This window comes from Hesperophylax consimilis, chromosome 16 (assembly GCF_061612785.1).
Source record: "Hesperophylax consimilis isolate HC1 chromosome 16, BYU_Hcon_1.0, whole genome shotgun sequence".
Taxonomy (NCBI): Eukaryota; Metazoa; Arthropoda; class Insecta; order Trichoptera; family Limnephilidae; genus Hesperophylax; species Hesperophylax consimilis.
In genome coordinates, this window is record NC_142851.1 from 32,757,530 (window position 1) to 32,779,811 (window position 22,282).

Sequence of the window (22,282 nt, forward strand, 5' to 3'; positions counted from 1 at the left end):
GAATTAAGAATTTACTGGAGTGCTTAGTTTATTTTTTTTATTAAAACACAAATAACTTAGTTTAATTAGTTAACTTAGTTTATTATTTGCCACATTTTATCTTGAGTTTGTGAGACAATAATGAGTCTAGATGTATTGTAACGTCATTTGAAGTCAATTTCTCCATATTTAAACTTGTAAAAGTGTTGCCAACATCGTTCACAGTAGCGCCCAGCTTTAATAATAATAATAATGTTCGTTTAATTCGGCTGAACAGAGCGGTGAGTGCAATACTCTTGTCTGCCATATAAAAGAATTACACTAAATAAAATTGAATATATTATGATAAATAAAATAAGATTGTTAACATATTTAGCGCTACCATGGTTTGAATAATAGTGTTAGTTTGCACGCTTCCATGCCATATCTTCTTTTGTTTCTGTTATCTTGCTGAATCCATAAATTACTAAAACAAATCGTTTTTGTAATTAAAAATAATAATTTTAGTGGTGTCTCTGTGAAACTAGGGTTCAATGAACTCTAGAACTAAGATTTGCTTTGATTTTCAAAATTAGAACTTTAAAAAAATAAAAATATATATATGTGAAAGAGTCTTAACTACTCCCAATCGTCTGGAGCCAGTGAGACTATGGCATCCCCAAATGGGGTATGTTATGAGGCTGAAGGTTGTGGGGCTGGGAAGGAGATGGGGAAGAGGAAGGTGGGGAAGTACCTAGCTCTTCAGATCTGGTCACCAAACACGGCCAAAACCATTTCAAGCAACATCTCAATTCTGAATGGTGGTCTTACACCAGGGAGATACTGAGAGTATCTTTCACTCTGGAATGTGCCGCAAATAAACTAAATATTTATTTTATATGAGTAAATTGACTTACGCATGCCGGGATTTGAACCCGCGACCTCCGGCTTGCGAGTTGAGATCCTTACCCCTCGACCAGGGGGGTATAACACCGATCGAAAATTGGAATCGAAATATTGTGATTTATTATTAAATTATAAACAAGTAATATGACCAATCGTGTGGATACTGCCAAAAGTTGGTAACTTTCAAAAACATGTTTTGGAGAGAACTCGATTTTAAAGTTTGACCTTCATTATAAAGTCAGGGTTTTGGGAAATAAAGTTGATGTTGTTTTTTAAACAAACCTGCTTATTTTTATAAATGCTTTGACAATATTTTTCTTGTCTACTAATTACTAGATGACGTGAACCCGGGGTTGCTGGGACATAAACACATACAATCCTGGACTTTTCTGTAGGCCTTTTTAAGACATACAATTCCGTAGTACATTATTTTGATGTATCTCATAAGGTTAGAAAATAAGTCAGCCAGCGTTAGAAAATATTTTTTACGACTTGATTACAAAACATCGACTTTTCTCTATTTCTATAAACATAATATGTATGTATTATATATATATAAACCTTTTGAAAAAAATTCTATAAATTATAGTGAAAACTCTATAAAAATAATAGAAGAACTAAGTGCACAAATAGACAGACGCGAATAGCAACTTTATTTTATACTATTAAACATTAAAACAAATGAAGTTTTATAAAAAAAAAACAGTAGCTAAAAACCTACTTTTGGGACCCAAAATTATTCCAGACATAGATTCATAATAAATAAACATTAAAATCATCACTAATTCAAAAAACCAAAAAATGTAGTTACCAACTTTTGGCAGTAACCTCACGAAATATAATTAAAAACAGAAACCACAATAATGTGAGCTGTACCCCTAGGAAAGGCTTGGCCTTCAGTTTCTTCGTATTTGAGATTATTTACAAAATGTTCCCTTACAATGAATTGTTATATAGATTTCTTAGTAATCTTTCTTTGCTTGGAAAAAACATTTTGTACATTATTATATATAAAAAAAAACATTTATACCATGATAAAATTGAAACCATCACCTAACGACTAAATAAAAAAAATACCCTCTTTATTGTCTGTACAATCACCAGAAAGAAGATTTTTTGGACCTATCTGGGAATATAACCTTTCAATTGCAGATTGTTAATTTGAAAAGGTTTGTGTCTCGGCTAAAGTCAAATATTTCAACCAACTTACCCAGTTTCTACAAAATAATAAACTGATGCTGCTTCACAAATTTCAAATTACTTTGTGTAGAAAAATTAGACCTAACTAATAATTTTTTCAGATTGAATTTCAATTTACTATTGCAGTAGAAATCTGACTCATAAAAATATTGGGAACAAATTAAATGGATGGGTGGATTTGGAAAGAATAACAACAAAGATTAAGATTTCAGTTATTTTTATTACATTCTACATCTCCAACTTTCTACAATTATTATTCTAATCGTTCTGTTGGTACAAGCTTAACACATAATAAATAAACAAATCGATCCATTTGTAAATGCCTTCAATGGTACAAAATAATCTTTAAAAACTGGATATAATACAACTGTAAACTTGATACAATAATTGACAGTAGCTTGAGGTAGACAGTTTGGATAATACAAAAATAAAGCTTGAAATTATAAATAATACAAAAATAAAGTGTACAGATTTCAAAAATATGTATAACTCTTGTTAAATGTTTGGAATGGAGAGAAGATAAAAAATATTAACCCATTCGGTCTCGCAGCGCTGATATCATATACAAGATAATAATATAGATATCACTGTGAAACAAAGAATGTCCATTAGAGGAACCTTTTGCCATTAAAATAAAATTATTTGTGAAACATTATTCTTGTAGCAAAAGGTGCACAGACGTATGTCTCTTGCCATGAGCAGAAAGGGTGTGGTTTATTAGTATGTAGTTAGCTGGCGCTCATTGGTGGGTGGCTGAGACCAAAAGGGATAACATAGTAATGCGGTGTAAATGCAATTAGGTTAAGTTATCATAAAAAAATATTGTAATATAAAGGCATTATAAATAAATCTGCTGTTTGTTGGGGGGAAGATGGTTTACTTGTTGGCCGCCTTGTAGTAGGTGGTCATGGACCAGCCCAGGCCCACGAGCATGAGGGTCATGGACAGGCGGTACAAGATCATGTCGGAGGTGCCCCCCTTCAGGAAAACGGGAAGGTCGTTGTGAGCCTGCGGGAACAATTTTTTTTTTAAATCATCTGCAAATTGTGATTAACATTTACAATGCCAAACTTTTTAACATAATCTATCCCATAACGCGGCAAGTTTTGACAAAATGTTTGTGTTTTAATTGGCAAATAAATAATAACAAATAATTTTTAAAAAATCATAAAAAGTGATGAAAAAAAAAACTAGATTGGGTTTTTGAGGCAGTTCTATCGTTTTATTATTCATCACTTTTCATAAGTGTTCTGATTTGTCATAGAACCGTTTTAGAAACTTCTTGGATCACATACATGCAACATCAGCATACAGGGATAGCTGCCGATAGATCACATAATTTGCGACAGCCGCATAGATAAGGAATGATGATTAAATTCACAATTCTATTATAATAGTTTTGATGATGTGGGCCCCACTGGGTGCAGTACCCACTTTATTTAATATAAATATATCAATTTTACCAGTTTTAGGAAACTAGCGAAATTTTAACAGAAAAGTTAGATTCAAAATTTTAAGTACATACATTTCAAAAATTTATAGCATTAAAAATGTAAATAGTAGGGTAGGTACCCCTTTCTCAAATAATATACACACTTTGAAAATTAGGTACCTACCCACATTCTACTATTTTTAAATTATAATATTTATTTGCTTATAACTTTGATCAAATAACATTTCAAAGCCAGTACCTACACAAGTATCAGTAAAAATATTGCAGTAGTTAATAAATTAAGGATGTCTTGCATCCTATTTGAAAAAAACTGTAATCTCAAAAAAAATGTATCTTGCATCAGATATAATATATATAGTCATCTTCACTAAATAATTCAGAGACTCGTCCGAGGGTAATCATCATTTTGCACAGATACGTCAAATACAAACTGGTTGTAAGTATATTATTGAAAAGAAAATTCACTTCCAAATTTTCGGCAAGTGTAGGAATTGAACCTACACCTTCAGAATCGTAGACCAGCGCTTTAACCCACTGGACCACAGACACTGCATATGATACTGTTGAGAAATACTTACTAATAGTCGGAATAACACTTTGAAATAAGGGATTATTAGTATGCACAGCTTCATGGGCATAACCACTTGAGACATGTATTTGTATTGATTGGTTACTAACCTGGAAAAGTTCTTGCTGAGCCTTCAACTTGGGGTTCAGAGGAGAATATGCGACGGGCTTTGAGGACGATTGTCTGATAGCAAGAGTCTGGATGTTCTTGGCCGCCTGCATTACCTTCGTGATCTGCAATAAATAAAATTAAAATTGGTAAATATGTTACATAACACGAAGTGGAGTAATATTTTCTAACTAAAAAACCTTATGAAAACCTCAGGAAAATTACTTTAAAAAAATTAATATCTTGTATTGTAAGAATAAAACTTACCCTGACGAAACTCATTATGAAAAGTTATGTTCTCCTTTAAAACCGAAATATAGTAATTTATCTAACTTGTAATTTACAAGAATGAAATTCCTCCGAAAATATGACGTCTCTAGAAATTTCTAATTTCTATGCATTTGGAGCCATAACCAATGTTTTTGTCAATCTGCTAATATACGTAGGAAGTTGAAAAACATGCGCAAAATGCATAAGTTCATGGCGAAATGCGCATTGCAATAACTTTAATTTTAAATACCCTACCAGTGTCATGAAAGCTATATGCGAAGAAAAAAAAACAAATGAAATCTGAAATTATTAAATGTAAGTATGTAGTGACGAACGGGGTAATACGTGACGTGTTTAAAACAAAATAAATTTACATTGTCTAACATAGCACTTATCTTACATTTGACCGGTATATCAATTGCTTTTTATGCTCGCTAAGGGAGATATTTACGTCCGTTAAGTTTCTTTTTTTTAGAAACTTTGGAAAAATAAGCCGATTGATATTACTAAAAATTACTGGTCTTAAGATATATCCGAAACAGTAATAAATGGATTTTGTGTAAATATCTAAAATATGTATTTAATGAAATACCAATATGTATTTCCAAATGATAAGCAGAGGACAGAGGGTCAGGAATCTTTAAGGTTCTCACAGGGAGCACTGATTCTGATATAAAACAATCTCTGACATGTTGTGTGTAACTTGTCTGTCGTTGTTTAAATAATTCTGTTGTAAATTTAATTAATTTAATATGCTGTTTTCTTAAGATTAATGATTTTTTATTTTGTTTTATGAAATTCTATTTTTTATCGTGAAGCGGAAAATTTATAATAATTATTGGTTTCTTTTTTTGAGTAATGTAAAAACGATAAAATTCAACTTTTAATTTCTCAAAGATTAATAAATACATAAATAAAATGCTATAAACTTTCTTGAAAACACGAGTTCATTAGCAAATAAAAATTAAAACCCTTCAGTTTTAAAAGTGAAAATATTTACTCTAATACAATTTACTCTCCTGTTCATTAGAGCCAAACAAATATTATGTCCAAGCCCATGGTTCGTAGATATATATTTTCTACGAACCTTGGTCCAAACCAAGCGTGTTTCTTTTGGTAAAATAAAATGATACCCATGTTTCACTGTGTATGTGGTGTTTTATTAAGTATTGTGTCGATTATCTCAAGTAACGATCTATTTACCCCTACCTATTGTTATCTATGGTATAAACTTGTTGATTCGCGGTCTTTTATTCTTTTAGTGTTTGTTTCCGGAAAATGGCCTCCGAAGAGTTGGTGACCGAGCATTTTTTGATGTTAGGAGTTGAAATAGAAGGAATTGTGTTGCAAAAATGTAAATTAAGTATATTTATTGAATATCTTGCACCTTAAAATATTTCACTATTGTATTTTCTTTGCTACAGCCACTTTAAAACGTCTTTCAAGGTTGTCGTTCATCGTTCTTTTTTATTTTATTCTAGGCGTTGACTTGTGCAATTCAAACGGATTGGACCCCGAGACTTTTGTCGAACAATGGATGGCTTTCAGTTTATCTCATCACAATGGTGCCGCTCCCACCATCAACTTGTTGGAGTTGATGGAAAGGAAGGCATTTTCCAAACCAGAAGTTCAAAAAAGTTTCAAAGAAGTGAAGGACCACGCGTATGTTTCGGAAGCTTTGTCGCATTCTGTGTATCAACATACCAACATCTCGGAGTATCCTTTCTATGACGCTTTCCATGTTTTTCATGCTCGTATTTGTTTTTTCTCGAGAGTCAAAGATTCCTTATAGTTTTAATAACTTTTTAATTAGTTGAAAGTAACTTTTTAATTGTTCGAAACTTTGTTAGTAACATTGTAATTATTTTTTCACCCTGAACCGTGTCGTAATTATTATTAGTCTTTTGCTAAAGTTATTCAAATTGGTATTGTTCTCACTGTCCAAGTGTATACTTACAAATTCTTGAGATATTTATTCCTTAACCAGTATCTTTAGTAACACTGAAGGAGATGTCATTGCAGATTACTTGTGCACCACTCCGAAGGTAGGATTTATATTATACACACTTCTAAGGGGTTTTTCCTCTTTATTGAACCCTGGTTTTAAGCTTCAGAATTGTTAGTTTTTACCAATTTTAATATTTAAATCGCTGAACGTTCGGCGATTCATCTTTCTTTTGCATTATGCCATTTTCATGCATGTTCCAGATTTGTGAAACTTTGCTCTTCTTCCTGAATGGGTGACGGTCTATCCCACAGTGTTATAGTTCTGTGACTAGACCTACACTCATTAAGGACGGAGAGAACTACCATCATTGCGGGCGTCAACAATAAATCTTATACTTAGGCTTTACTACAGTGCAACTTCAGATAAAGTGACAAATCCTTAGTCACGTGTAAACTTTCTTAGAATTGACTATGAAGGATGTTGAATTTATCTCTCAATGTCATCACCATACTTTTATCATGTAGTTGATGGTCTCATCATTGAAATATAGGGTGTTAAGAGATTTACTTTAACCAGTGATTCCTGAGGTTATTTGGGTACAAAATGTAGATGACATTTTGGTCTAAAAAACATTACGCATTGCTATTATAAAATTGCTTTCCTGTGTTGACTCTGTGAAATTATAACCAATGTGAACAATCACTGTGGTGTAGTAGAGGTATCGGTGAATGATGGTCTACAGCTGTGTCCAACAGTATAGTCGGTGATAATTGTGGACGGGTATGTGTTTAGTGCATATTGAACTTGATTTATGACTAGATCCATACTCGTCTGCAGCCTTCAACATTCACAACAAACAACCTTAATCACAGACTCCTAGAACCTTTTCTTACACTGAACAGAAAAATCCTAGAATATTTATTTGAAAGAAAACTAATGTCGCTAATTTATATAAGACCTTTTGACTCCTAGTCCCCAAACAAGCCAATGTAATTGATTACTCGTTCGATAAGGCCATCGTACGTGGAGATACTTACAAGTGACTACAGGTTTGACATAAGTTGCACGCTAGTGACAGTGCTGGATGCATGCTACGCCAGTTGCATTCGCATCTGCTATTCGTTTGACAGAAATGTCATTAAATTTGTTCTGGAGGTGGGAAAATATCCGTGTATATGTAACTATAATTTACCAGAATATGTTAGAAAGGATTTAGCGGAGAAGGCGTGGATTGAGGTTGGAAAGAAAAGTCAACTTGACAACATTTATATATATTTATTTATACACATATATATCTTTTTAAATACATATCAAGTTTCAGTATAATTCGGTTCCGCACCGTGTACAGAAACCAGCTTTAGCATATTGGTATGCCGCTTGTGGCCGCGTCACAGTCATGTAGCGCATAAGTATCTCTGGGTACGAAGGGCCCGAGACTTTCAATGTTTGTGACACCTGGAAGTAAAGGAAAATTGACCTTCCTTCGGGCACGGATACTTGTCCACAACACATCTACTGGTTTATCTATTCAGTATTTTCTTGCCTCAATCTTTCATACATAATAATTAATATTTATACATATTCTAATTTAAAACTAATGAATACTTTGAACAGGTGGATGAATTTGTGTATTTGGGAAGTTTGCTTGCGAGAGATGGGAAGCCTGATAGAGATATTGAAAGAAGGGTAAATGCAGGTAACTCCATTAATGGAGGACTGAACGCAGTTGGAAAAAAACTATCCAAAGAAGTCCACAATGGAGTGCTGGTACCTACCCTGATGCATGGAACAAGCTGAGGAATAATAATAATATTTGGATGATTTGTATAGGGCCGTTTTTGTGCAAAATCACCTCAAGGGCGCTGTATAAATATATGATATATTTCTACAATTATCTATCTTATTACTAACTATAGACTAGTCAAACTATTGTCAATTTATGGCTAACATATTGCATCCACCGGTACGTCGATCACCAATACAAAGCTATATGTGCAATGCATTTGATTGATGAACGTGTTCCTACATATTATTATTTATTTACATTTTATAGAGGCAGATAATATACAGTACCATACTAACCTGGTAGGTCACTTGAGATTAACACTGTTTATTGTTTATTAGAGAAATCTAGATACGGTTCAAACGCACAGGACATAATTAGAAAATTGGACTTTCCGGTATTTATTTTAATAATATGTATTAATGTTCTTTAATGGGCGTGTTAAGGAAAGGAAAAGCAAACTTTATGCTAGGCGGTACCAGAGTACAAGGTTTTGATTAGAATTCATCTTTCTAAGACAGATTTCGAATAATATAAATCCAATAAGAAAAGTGTGATTAGGATGTATTATAGGCAATACAAGAATGCTACTCTCAGGCAGGTATATTTAATTTAAGGGTATGAAAGCTTAAAAAGGTAAACTTTTTTATTTATTTAACGCCCAGAGAGCTTTTACTTTAGTATAGACCTGAATTCTGTAGGACTTGTTAGGCATCTTAGTTCCAGACAGTGGCGGCTCGTGACTTTTGGGTGTACTAGAGTGCTAATATTATAAAAAATGGCATTTCTGATGTTGTTATAGCTGAAAATGATTTTTTATTTTTTTTCGAAAATCGATTTTTTGTATGAAGATTTTCAGGAAATTTCAGTATAGCCGTGCGCCGCACGGAATTCCTGAAAATCTTCATACAAAAAATCAATTTTCGAAAGAAAAAAAAAAATCGTTTTCAGCTACAACAACATCAATTAAGCCATTTTTTGTAATATTAGCACTCTAGTAACCCAAAAGTCACGAGCCGCCACTGGTTCCAGAGGGAGTTTATTCCAAGCCTTTGGCCCAGATGCTCTGAAAGCGCGATCACCAAACTTAGTATTTGGCTTGTGCTTAGGTTCCATGGGTCTGCCTGTAGCTGATAATGTTGCGGATCAAAAAGTTAACTGCCTCAGACCAGTGTTTCCCGTTACGCATAGTTCAGAGATGTAGGGTGTACGAAGGTGTTCTGAAATGTGCAAATATTTAGAGAACCTGGTTATGAGCCGTGCTGCTGCATTAAACACTAATTGAAGTTTATCAGTTTGAAATTTTGGAAGGCTTGCACAAATGCCGTTGTAGAAATCGACACGTGAGACTACGCTAGATTTTACGTGAGTAGTTTTGTTGCCTCAGTAGGAAGGTTTCTTCGAATAGTCTTGAGTTGACGTAGATGAAAAAAAATGTTGCCTACAGTCCTATTTATTTTACTAAATTGACACGGAGAAGTTTGACTGTTGTTTAAGGGATGATATCGCTGCCGGAAAGAGAAATAGGTGAATCGTCTAGGAAATGTTGATGCTTGTTTGTGGCCGCCCAGGAAACTCAGTCTTAGATGGATTCAGCTTCAGCTTGTTTGAAGACATCCAACGAGTTATTGCTTCTAGATATTCAGCTATATGGATAGTTACTATTGATTTCGTTTGGAGCGCAGTAAAAATAAACTTGCTAATTGTCAGCGTACCAAATGACTAGATTATTTTGGCGACATCATTTGTAAAAAGGGTGAAGAGAAGTGGATCCAAAACGGATCTCTGGGGTACACTGAAGAAAGTGTTGCAAATTCAAACAGTTTATTTCCAACTTTCATGGCTTGTAAGCGATTGGATAGATAGGATGCCAGCTAATTTTTGATGTCGGAGTTCAAACCAAATTTTTCCTCTAATATCTTGATGAGGAAATCTTGTCAAATGCTGCACTCATGTCTAGGAGTGGGATAAGTGCTAACTTACCTGATTATGGCAGGAGTTATGTCTGACAGCATACGAAGTAGTCTGGTTTCGGTTGAATGGAATTTTCTGTATGCAGATTGACGATGTGCAAATAATTTATTTGAATTCAAGTGACTGGTTATTTGTGCAGCAAAAATTTTCTCTAGGATTTTTGAAATGAAAGGTAAGTTTGAAATGGGTCGATAATTACCTAAGTTATCAGTGTCTAATTGTGACTTTTCAGTATTAGCGTAACTACAGCTGACTTGAAAGGTTCAGGAAAGTCACCGTGCTGAGTGATTTATTGAAAACGTGAACTAGGAATAGAGCTAAAACAATGAAACAGGAAGGAAGGATGAAAGTAGACAATGCTGTAGAAATGAGATCCCCGAGGCATATGTGTGGTAAAACCATGTATGATTGTGTGAGATGTGGAGATCCCCAAAGAATGCAAGGGAAATGTAAGCTTAATGAGTAACATTAAGGCGATGCACTACTTCGTGTAATATTTTAAATTGAGCCCCTATTAATAACAACCCTTACGTAGATGGTGATAAGGCTTAAATTCCCGCTTAACACCATCTGCCTGTTTTGATTTATGCAAGAAAAACATGGCCAAAAAGTGCCTTTTATTTTATTTTGTGGATGTTCAGTCATAAATATATAATTTTTTTTCGATCATTTTATAAATAACTTAATTTGCCACATTATACAATAAAATCATAACCCAAAATGGGTTCGTAAGTAGGAGATTTTGAACTTTAAAGCAGTTTTCATAGGCCTTATACATAATTTTTTTCTGGGCTTATAAAAAGACTTATCCAAAAAATACTCAATTGTTTCAAAGGCCAAGATGTATTCTACTCGCAGTATTTAATTAAAGCATCTGAAACATTTCTAGGCGACCAAATTTTCAAACCAAAAACACATGATTTTGAATTACTACGTATGGCATCGCCTTAAGAAAGTGATGCTCTGATGTTTTCGGCATGTAGACCGTATGTACGAAGAAAGGAGAATATATGATGCAAATGTGAATGGCAGAAGAAGTCAGGGACAAGCGAAGAAGACATGGCACGATCAAGTAAATCAGATACTGGAGTCGGGCCATGTCAAGAGTCAGAATAATAAAGGGGTATGTATGAATGTGGCAAGGAGTGTTTTACAAGACAGAGTTGTTTGTCAGTTTGTCCTCTCTGCCTACTCCTGCGGGAGACGGCGTAATGGTTAGTTAGTTAAAACTGAACAACTTCTTCTATTGTAGATAAAATTGGGTTTTATCTCCTTTAATGTCACGTACGTAAATTCAATAACAATATAATATTATTTAACCTTTTGACTGCTAAATATGCAGATACACCAGAGTTTATTTCAGAATTAACTTAAATCTGACCTTTATTATTTATTTAATCATATCAAACATCCTTAAAATATTCGCCAATGCACTTTCTTGCACATTAAAAAACTTCATATAGTTTAACACTGCTTCGGAGAAAATATTCAAATTGTCTTTTGTTTTCATCATCCTCGGTAAACTCCTGGCGTTGCTCATTTTCTGCAGTCTAATTTGTTAAATTTTTATTAGCATTACCCTGAGAAGGTTATTTTCACAGTATTTTAATTTAATTTAACGTTAATGAATAAATTTTGGATTTAACGGTGTCATTTTTGTCCGTGAATACAAGTAGTACATCAGAATGTCATTATATATATAGATATAGCCAGTTTGAAATGTTTAAGAATATGTGGTTTTAGATCATTTCTTAAATCAATAAATTATGAATGAAAAAATATAAATAAAACGCATTTTAGTTCGATGATCAAAATCTAAAAAAAAAAAACTTAATTTAATTTTAATTTGATTGGATTTAATTCTTTAATTTGAACAATTCTTCAAATTTCAAAGTTAATTTTAAAGTTCTGTTATTATTTCAGTTCTGTCAAGTAACTGGCCTATATTGATACAATAACAACTTGAGTAGGACATTCACAGAACTCTCAAATGAACATTGAAATTTGATGAATTGTTTGAATTCTATGAAACAACCCATCCTTAGAACGGGTTGTTTCGGAGAATTTGAACGATTCATCAAATTTCAACTTCATTTTCGGGTTCTGTGATAGTCCTATTCAAGTTCTGTCACTATACAATTATAGGCTAGTTGCTTGACAGAACTGAAATAAAAATAGAACTTGAAAAAATCTTTCACAGGACTTGAAAATGAATGTTAAAATTTTATGAATTGTTCAAATTCTTCGAAACAACCCGTCCTTAAAATCTATCACACATTTTTCACGTCTTCCATAAATCCACAGAATCTATCAATTATTGGTATAGACTTTAAAGTTTCCGCCAGCGCATTATGATACTTCATCCCTTTGTATAGTAAACTATTTTGCATATTCGCTTTCTCCTTTTTCAGTAGCTTGATTTAACTGCTTGTCGATGATATTTACACATAAAATAATAAATAACTTGTTATCAAAATACTTTTCAAAAAAATTATATACAATTAGGACATTCACACAAAAAGACAACACAAAATACCCTATTTAGACAAATAAATTTTGTTTCGACTAATGCCTAGGTATTGCAATCCCAGGGTTTGATTTTGTAATCACACTGGAGTCATTGTGTCAATGATCCCTTAATCTCTACATTTGCCCCTTTGACCAGAATGACTCAAGAGATTGCAGTTCCTACAATATCTTTGTTTTTCGTTATACTGAACATGTTAACAAAAGCTATTATGATTTATTATAACTTATGCAAAAAAAGAGTTTTTTTGTTTGTTTTTAGAGTAAAAAGGGGGGCAGAGAATATGTGACACCCAAGTCCAGCAAACCTATGAAAGTGGATGACACCCTGTCTATTTGTCCTGCCACCTATTCCCCATCTTTGTAAGTAGTTTCGTTATGATAAAATAGATTAAAAAATATATATATATTTACATTAATTCTTCATATGGACCTATGCCCTTAGGGTATGCTGTGTAGGGGGTTTTTTTGAAGAGAGGAAGGAGTGAACATGGGTCTTGAAGAGAGTCTTGTTGTAGAAGGGAGGAATAAAAAGGCAGTGAAATTTTTCCACAACGAGAAGGAGGAACGACTGGTTCTCATGTGACAAATGTCAACTGTGTACAAATGTTAGTAGTGTTTGGTGTGTTTCCCGATTATACATCGGTGCCGAAGTGATCAACAACCCTAGTTCCTCGGAGCATCTTCTATTGAAATACTGGTAGAACAAGGACATCATTCCCACAGCCTGTGCTATAAATATTGCAATACATTTGTTAAGAGAGAAGAATTTAACGGACCGTCCGTTTTTCCAGTCAACCAGGTATTTATAGCCAAATTCATCAGTGGGGCGCAATTGTGATTTGTACAGGGTTAACAGCTTATTATTAAAACATTTGCGGGCCCTGTGCAGTACGCTCGCAGTGCATTTTACTGGAAAGGGCTGCGATAATAGTATATATGTATAGAGTCACGCTCGCTTTCGTACTCTTATCATTTTGCCTTACAATTTTTGACTGCTGGTCGAAAATGGGCGATGCCCAATTAAAACGGTAGATAGCAACTAATAACCCAGTGTTACTGGAAATGGCAATAGGAATAATTGGAATATATGCTATTTTATCGGGTACCTTAGTGACTCCCCCTTCAGATCGTGCATAATTTTTACCTTCATACGTAACCTATGTAAAGGTCAAGAGGTTAATGAGTTAAACTGCAATAAATATTTGAATTAAATAGAGAATGTGAAACATATACGAAGGGTTTTTAGGTCAATGAGTAGAAATGCAATGAATGTTTGTTTATCCTCAGATCTCAATCAGTAAAGTATTCTTCGCGTGTGAATGCCGGCGATGTCTTGTGCAGTTACGGAGACGCGGCGAGACTGGAGGTCAGCGGATGGATCAACACCATCGGGGAGGCCTGCAAGGTCACGCAGCTGCCCAACCATGCCGGATCTCTCTTCTCTACTAAAGCTATGTAAGAAAAAAAAAGAAAGACAGACAGTTCTAGGTTATGAACTTCTCGACAATATTTAAATTCTTCCCACTACGTACTATAATTATCAGCGTAAAATTTGAACTATCACCTTTATTCTTTGTCCCACAAGCATACAAGCTAAATCATTGTTAGCAAATGAATCTTCATACCCTATTTAAATAGAATTCTCGATAATGTAGTTGCTATTCACTGTTTTGCAAAAATAAATTAGAGTGTAACAATAGTAAAGTTTAATAATACTGTAGATCTGAAATCAATGAATTGTTTTTTTATTTTTTTCAGGTATGGATTTGAACTTTTACAAGAAAAAGCCGGCCTACTGGATAGCAATATTAAATACTTATCCCAACACATTCTACACAAGGCTGATATCAAAGACTCCATCTCCGTTAAGTGCAAGAGCCAAGTTCCCGTTACTGCAGTTGGTCGAATTGATTGCGATGCAAACGGTAGGCTGAATCCCAAATCCGTTCTACTGCAAGGAACGTGGGAAGAATCACACGGACAAAGTGTTTCCGTGGACTTAGATCAAGTGAAGCAATACTCCTTATTTCCAGGACAGATTGTGGCTATGAAGGGATTAAATATAAGAGGTGATAAGTTTTTAGCTCAAGAAATCTTTAACGATGCTTCTTACGTAAAACCAGAGAAAATCAGCCCTGATGAACCAATGAGTGAGCCCTTGCAGATTGTGTTAGCTTGTGGCCCGTACACCACTTCTGATAGTCTCACCTATGATCCTCTGACGGATTTGATCGCGTACGTAACAAAGAACAAGCCGCACGCATTTATCCTAGTGGGGCCGTTTGTGGACGCCAATCATCAGCTGGTGAAGGATAACACAATAGCGGAGACCTACAAGGCCTTCTTCGAGAAGCTGGTGGAGAAAGTTATGACGGCCGTGGAAAATGCCAGGTAATAAACTGATAATATTGCTTTAGCGATAACCACTCTAGCAATAGTTACCTAGATTCGGGTAGCACCGCTCATGCGCTTGACGATAGGTAACACAAATTTGGGTAGCATTGCTCATGCACTTGAGTGATAGGCTACATAAATTTGGGTAGCACTGCTTATGCACTTGAGTGATAGGCTACATAAATTTGGGTAGCACTGCTCATGCACTTGAGCGATAGACTACACAAATTTGGGTAGCACTGCTCATGCACTTGAGCGATAGACTACACAAATTTGGGTAGCACTGCTCATGCACTTGAGCGATAGGCGACAAAAATTTGGGTAGCTTGCGTGTGGGTGATTTTTATGAATTTAAATTATAAATTTAAACAAAAACAGTGAAATGGATGGATTCATTGGAATTTTTATTTTTAAATCCCAGTAAACAGTTTATATGTTTCCGTATTAATATTTAAAGGTATGATTTTTATAATGCGCGCTGCTGAATCTAAAACTGGAAGTATCGCTTGAGTAGATAAGAAGCACTTTCTTTTGGTTATTAAAATAACATAAAAAAATTTCGGTATGTAGTTGTCTGTCATTGAAATCGACTGAAAGAATGAAAAATTGGTGACCATCATAATTTTAGCCATGATAAATAGTGATGACAACTTGATGATTCATCGAAAAAAACTTAAATTTATTTCTTTATGTTGTATTTTTTGGCAAAGTAATTGCTTCAGCAAATAATAGCTTCTCTTCTACAGAAGAACTCATAAAAAACAAGTACTGTTTGAATCTTGTAAAGTAACAAGTAAATTTATTTGGATTACATAAAATACATTGATTTTAAAATTCAAATATGACATAATGATAGGACTATTTTCTTCCTTTGATGAATGCTCAAATATTTGAATTTTTCGTTTCAGTCCCTATACCCAAGTAATTTTCGCATCTTCGTGCAAGGATATTTTCCACGCCAACATCTATCCAACGCCCGCCTATAGTCTGAGAAAGACCTACGCCAACCTGAAGATGGTTCCTGATCCTTGCACTCTAAATATTGGTGGAGTGAATGTGGGCCTCACTTCTACCGACATATTAATGCACTTGAGCAAGGAGGAGATCTCTCTGTAAGTTCATTTAACTCACGTAATAATATCACTAGCGGAGACCCGAGAAAAATCATGAAATCTTACTTTACTTATGAAAAAATTTAAACATGTTATTCCAAAAAAAAAAATAATAAATTGGGTATGTTGCAGTCCTGCCCAAGGACCAGACAAGCTAGGCAGGCTGGCAGGACACCTGCTGCACCAGCAGAGCTTCTACCCGCTGTGGCCCCCCAGCGGCCTGCTGCCCGTGGACACGGCGCTGTGGAGCGAGCATGCACACATGGCCACCATGCCGCACGTCCTTCTGCTGCCTTCCGACTTTAGATACTTCTCCAAGGTAACATGCAACACAGCTGCTCTCAAATGTACTTTTTAAAAATAGATAGCAACTCTATATATCATAATTTGTCACGGTTTTTATGTTCCAAAACTAGGCCAAGAACCGATTCCACATTGATTAACCATCTCTAATATTTGGTTCCAAACATGCCTGGGAAGAATTCTTTCTTTCTATATATTTAAAAAAAGGCAAACATTAATGTTTTAAGAATGTTTGAGAAACTCCTGCTTCCATAAATTATAAAGGGAAAAGGTTACTCGTGCAACGATGGAGGATGGCGGCTAGCAGAGGATTGAACCCACGACGCCTGGTTGAGAACCCGATGCTTTGGACCAAATCATCATCATCATCACTTTTGGCTCTACAACCCCTGGTGGGTCTTGGCCTCCTCAAGAGTCTTCCTCCACTCATCTCGGTCCCGCGCCAGCTCTCCAGTTTCGAAGCTCCAAGGCAGACAAATCTTTGAGGACGTTGTCGCTCCATCTTAACCTTGGCCTTCCCAGGCTCCTTCTCCCTATCGGTCTTGAGCTCAGCAGGGACTTTGGTTCTTGATGCTCGGTCATTCTCTCCACATGACCTAGCCACCGAAGTCTTCCCAGTTTTATGAACTTTGTGACGTTTAGCTCCTTAGACAGAGTATAGAGCTCATTGTTATAACGTCTGTGCCAAAATCCATTTTCTAGAACGGGTCCGAAGATGCGCCTCAAAATTTTCCTTTCAAAAACGTCCACTGCTCGCTCATTCTTCTTAGTTAGAACCCACGTCTCGGCTGCGTACGTAAGCACTGGTCTAATTAGTGTTTTGTACACTAATACCTTGGTGGTTCTGGAAAGCAGTCTGGATTTTATTTGTTTTTGTAGGCTGAAATAGCAGCGGTTTGCATTCACGATGAGCCTCTGGATCTCCTCTGTAGTGTTGTTATTGTTTGTTATCAGGGAGCCCAGGTATGTGAATCTTGGTACCGTTTCAAAATTTTGCCTTCCACATGCGAGAGATGGGGTTTGTTGGGTACATCCTACGGCCATGTATTTGGTCTTCTGCTGGTTTTGGACCAAATACCCTAGAATAATACTAATACGCCAAACTCCAGTAAAATATCGGCAGTACCAGCGCTGGCCGCTAGAAGGGCTAGTGTAGCATGTTGGGATTCCTTCCAGACAATGGGGGCAAATAATTGAATTTATAAGTATGTACTCGATGGTTGTGTTTTGTGCTTTCTAATTTGTATTTTGATCAATATCCTTTTTTTAAGTATGTGCAACAAAGCAGTAAGGTCTAATGTAGGTTACCTAATATGTATCTATTTTTTTAAATTTTCGATTTCTATAATTTTATCGTAAAATAAAGGAAATTAATATTTTATATACAATACGTTAAGGTGTATGAAATAAAACCTAGCCGCAGAACTGGCGGTGTTAGGAGGCGCTAGTGTAGCATACTGCCATCAGAATGTATGGGAAATGTTTGAAGTTGGAGGTATTGTCTCTATTCTACCGATATTCGACCGATGGACTAATGAAGGGTTATTTTATTAAGAGCAGGAGTCACGGTACCAGCTCAATATTTTCATGACTCAATTGAATTGGAGCCGTGAGCTCAGAGCGCATGAGTGATGAGCATACCGTTCTCGCCCGATATGACTACCTCCTAGCTCCCCAGCTTAAGTGTATGAATGATCGTAGAACTCCTGGTACCGGTACGCCGTCTCGTAACACGAGAAAAATAAGATGCTAAGTAGTTAGTAGGTGTAGGTTAAATCCAAGTCCAGATGTGGAACTGTCAGATGCTGTTTACGGTCTCCGAGTATGTAATAACAATTACATAATACTTGGATAATTTTTCTCATGAAAAAAAAAAAACAGTTACCGTTCAATTGGGCCGTGGTGCAGTTTACCGGGTGTTGTACGAATACGGCTCATCAAAAAGAGCTAGCTCAAAAATACGGTTCGTCCATGAACGACTCATCTCTACAATGGACCAACTGCCAATCAGTGGGATGGAGCCGTAGGCCAAAAGAGATGAAAAAATATCCTCTTCTGCCAGTTTGCAAATACATACTTTAATAGACCTAACTATATATATTTTTTCTAATTTATTCTCTTGCCAGATCTTTACAATAGAATTCTCCTTGTGTTCACAGGAAATCAACGGTTGCTTGGTGGTAAACCCTGAACGCTTGACCAAGGGAGCTGGAGGAGGAACCTTTGCCAGGATACAAGTGGACACTGGCTCCGAATCAAACAACATACTCTGCCAGATACTGCGAATCTAGACTGTTTAAGAGCTAATATTTTGAAGTAAAACGATCTTGCTGAAGATCTTAAACATATAATAAATGGCAGTGTCATTCTGATGGAATTTAAAGTACAAATATTTTTTACGGCAATGAACAATAAGTATGTCTCTATTGAAATCTAGTATTTTTTGTGGATGGTTGAGAAGAACTTTGACTAGCAGTTGGAAGATAGAGTTAAGGTGGGTTTTTCCCATTCCGGCGAAATTCTCCTGATAAACGTTTTTTGTCGAGCAAGTGAGATTTCTTTTAAGTTCTCTGGATATTCCTACATTCCTGCCTACTGTTCCTAGAATGTTCTAAGAACGCTTGGTATAAACGCACGGTAGAGCAAGAAAGATCCCAGCTATGTAGACCATTCTTTCGTGTTCCGACGTGCTCGCTGGCAGAACGATTTTTATCAAAATTTTTGCTTATTGTTACACTCAAATGGATTGAAACCAAGAAAAGTGTTAACAATTGCTTGAGAATTATCGAGAGCAGTTATTTGTGTTGATGTGTACTTATAAAAAACAATACCAAATCCACCAATCTTTTTAGGGTATAACAATAAAAGCAGCAATTTTTATTACCAAGTCATTATCATCGGACATGTCTGACGATGAAGACTTAGTTATGAAAATAGTATTATTACGGTATAATTGAACAACTAAAACTCCACTCGTAGTGCATTCGCGAATAAAATTTTTATTGTTTAATTCTGTGAGCTAATTGCTCATGTATCTGTATTCGCTCAGAGTTGTTCTAAACACAGCTAAATTTGTTTTGTGGATATGGATATAAAATGCTTTGGTGTAAGCCCAGCTTTAGAATCTCAAGTCAGCAGGTGTGCTGTCACCATAGGATAAACAATAACACAAGAATTGCCTTTTGGGCGTGTTTCGTGATCCAAATCGACTGTCCCGAAGAACAATGTCAGATGTGCAAATTTGTAGTTTTGCAGGAGAGCTGTTTAAAGTTTCGTTTAGGCATTTTTACTGTTTTCGATAATATATTTCGCTAATTAAATAAATAGGGGTTAATGAAAAATATCAAACATTATATTTCTTCATCTCAAAAACACTAAAAATGCAGAAATTAAACTTTAAATATACTTATTTTTATAAGCAATAATTGTTCGCCTGAAACACTCATCCACATTGAAAAAATCTCCTGATAAAAAATACATGACGCCAACGGGACTCGAACCCGTGTAATAAAAATAATAATTAATATTTGACAAGTCCAAGTATTTCACCTAAAAAAATGTATACAATTTGTATCAACGCCATCTAGTGAGAGATTTAGCACTTACAATACCTTTCTCATATAAAAATAAAGTTGGTTGTTCTCAGGTGAAAAAAAATGTAAAAAAAGCAGTAATTGTTGAATGAAACACTAGCATATATTGAATATTTTCTCGGGTAAGAAATAAGCCCCCATAGCTCAGTGGTCAGAGCTTTCGACCGGAAATCGAATGGACACGGGTTCGAGTCCCGTTGGCGTCATGTATTTTTTATCAGGAGATTTTTTCAATGTGGATGAGTGTTTCAGGCGAACAATTATTGCTTATAAAAATAATTGTTATCCTTTGTGCTATGCATAAATAAAATCTTGTCTTTAAAACATTAATTTATCAAAAAAATAATACTTTAAATATTTCTACTGCAAAACTACAAATTTGTGCATCCGACATTGTTCTTCGGTACCGTCTGTGTATCACCATGGTTACGATATTCAAATGGGATGTCGATATGCAATTTCAAGTATAAGAGAGGCAGACCGCGTGCTAAATGGTCTAGAACCAAATGGTACTAAGTGGCGCATTTGTTTCCATTCAAATTTATCTGGAAGGCACTTCTTGTTTTCTTCGTTATTCTATGACTGTCACTAAGCCACTGATAATATTAAATGTGTATTGTCAATTTTCCTATGCTGAACAAAATATTACAATATGTATAATGTAATAGCACCCATTCCGATAATAATTATTATCATTACTATTAATTATTACCAAGTACGTATTATAGTATTGTACCACAGAGTTGGAAATATAATTTGTGATTTATTTGTCAAGATTTTTTTAATAAATTAATGTTTTTTCAATGACTTTCGTGTTTTCTTTATATGTACACACATATTATTATATCATAAATTTCACAAAAACCAACAGGAGTAAGGAACAGACAGAGCTGCCCATAAATGCGATTGGAACAAACCAAGTGGCGTGGAGCAGGGGGGAGTGGGGTGGGCGTGTCCCTGTCGGTGTTTTATTAATAAATATATCTGACAGTATGCAGACACCTCGCACTGTAATATGCATCACCTATTTAATGTGAAAAAATAATATCTGCTTACGAATAAAAAGTTCTTTTTACAATGGCGCGCAAACTGCTGACAGCGTAAAAACTTAACTACATATTCCAAATTGGGTAAACAAAAGTTTGGACTTGTTTCCAAAAATTTGATATTTAGTTAGACACTTTTACAAATGTGTTATAATTTGTCGCTACGCCAGGCGATTCGTTCAAGAACAAAAAACATTCAGATCCTGTGTAAAAAAAGTCCCGCAATGGACTGCGCTGCAAAGTGTTTTTACTTAAGCGAACTTTAATTTTCTGCACAGGGTCTGGTTATTTTAATGTGTGCTCTTCGGCGTTATTCAAAGCATTCTTGAACCCTCACGGTGCTAAAAATATGATCACATGGTTTGCCACCAGCTTGTCGAAATGATACCCGGATTTCATGTTAGGGCAAGTCGATCTCTTTCGACGTCAATGGCTTACATGCATTCTTCTAGGAATATGCCAAACACGTGCCCAACATAATTAACATTTGTCACACGGGAACAGGTCATTTCTATGACTCGTTCATGAGTTCCAACAGTTTGGCTGTGGAATAGGTGTCTTCAAGACCCAAGTTGCTTAGTTACCTCAATAGACCCTCCACACAACATCCCTAAAGATGTCAGGTCAGTGTAAAAAAAAAAAGTACATATTGTGGCGTTACTGCTAATAGGACAAATTTGAAATAAATGGAGTGATGATTTATGTAAATTAAAAACTCTCTTACTGTGAATACATTTGGCATTTATCACACTATAGTGAATAAAATGAATATTTTGATTTCTATGCACTGCAGACAGTTACTGGAGATTAATAATAATAACAAATTGTTGATCGATAAATGTAGGATAACGAAAGATTTTTTAAATATTTATGTTGAGGGATCAGTAGGATTTATAGGCCCTGTTAGGAGTTCTACCGAGCCGAACCCTCTGATATGAAAATATCTGGAGTCGGTGAATTATTTTCCCTCTCTTATTTGATCTCTGGTGAGTGTGTTGTTCTTGTATTGTTTTGTATTTATTTTGCTTATATGATGCACTTGCATAATGTTGATTGACTAGATGATCATTTGTGGAAGGGTTTAGTTTTTCCTATGGGGAATATTTAACACGGACATAAAATCGGAAGTTTGTTCAC

The 22,282-nt window shown here is 35.2% G+C and overlaps 2 protein-coding genes across 3 annotated transcripts; one reads left to right on the forward strand and one right to left on the reverse strand.

Annotated features, from left to right (window-relative positions):
- Window positions 1-2,264: 2,264 nt before the first annotated feature.
- Window positions 2,265-4,597, reverse strand: LOC149417066 (cytochrome c oxidase subunit 7A1, mitochondrial-like). Its single transcript, XM_089640749.1, has 3 exons — window positions 4,461-4,597; window positions 4,196-4,318; window positions 2,265-3,072 (listed from the first exon to the last, which is right to left on the reverse strand). Exons 1-3 carry the CDS (start codon window positions 4,473-4,475, stop codon window positions 2,941-2,943), a joined length of 270 nt encoding a protein of 89 aa, XP_089496875.1. The 5' UTR covers window positions 4,476-4,597; the 3' UTR covers window positions 2,265-2,940.
- A 1,125-nt stretch (window positions 4,598-5,722) lies between these two features.
- PolA2 (DNA polymerase alpha subunit B) lies at window positions 5,723-20,866 on the forward strand. Of its 2 annotated transcripts, none has more exons than XM_089641159.1 (9): window positions 5,723-5,817; window positions 5,945-6,179; window positions 6,460-6,508; window positions 12,957-13,057; window positions 13,985-14,152; window positions 14,456-15,088; window positions 16,000-16,203; window positions 16,336-16,522; window positions 18,666-20,866. In XM_089641159.1, exons 1-9 carry the CDS (start codon window positions 5,742-5,744, stop codon window positions 18,795-18,797), a joined length of 1,785 nt encoding a protein of 594 aa, XP_089497285.1. In that variant the 5' UTR covers window positions 5,723-5,741; the 3' UTR covers window positions 18,798-20,866. The 2 variants fall into 2 exon arrangements, with proteins under 2 accessions (XP_089497285.1, XP_089497286.1); XM_089641160.1 differs by having other exon boundaries at window positions 5,746-5,822.
- The last annotated feature ends 1,416 nt before the right edge of the window (window positions 20,867-22,282 follow it).

Coding starts and splice junctions, on each gene's coding strand:
- LOC149417066 (XM_089640749.1), bottom strand. Junction 3,073..4,195: donor CTCAGCAAGAACTTTTCCAG/GTTAGTAACCAA, acceptor TTGTTCCCGCAG/GCTCACAACGACCTTCCCGT.
- PolA2 (XM_089641159.1), top strand. CDS start 5,742: ATGGCCTCCGAAGAGTTGGTGACCGAGCATTTTTTGATGTTAGGAGTT. Junction 6,509..12,956: donor ACTTGTGCACCACTCCGAAG/GTAGGATTTATA, acceptor GTTTGTTTTTAG/AGTAAAAAGGGGGGCAGAGA. Junction 16,204..16,335: donor AGCAAGGAGGAGATCTCTCT/GTAAGTTCATTT, acceptor GGTATGTTGCAG/TCCTGCCCAAGGACCAGACA.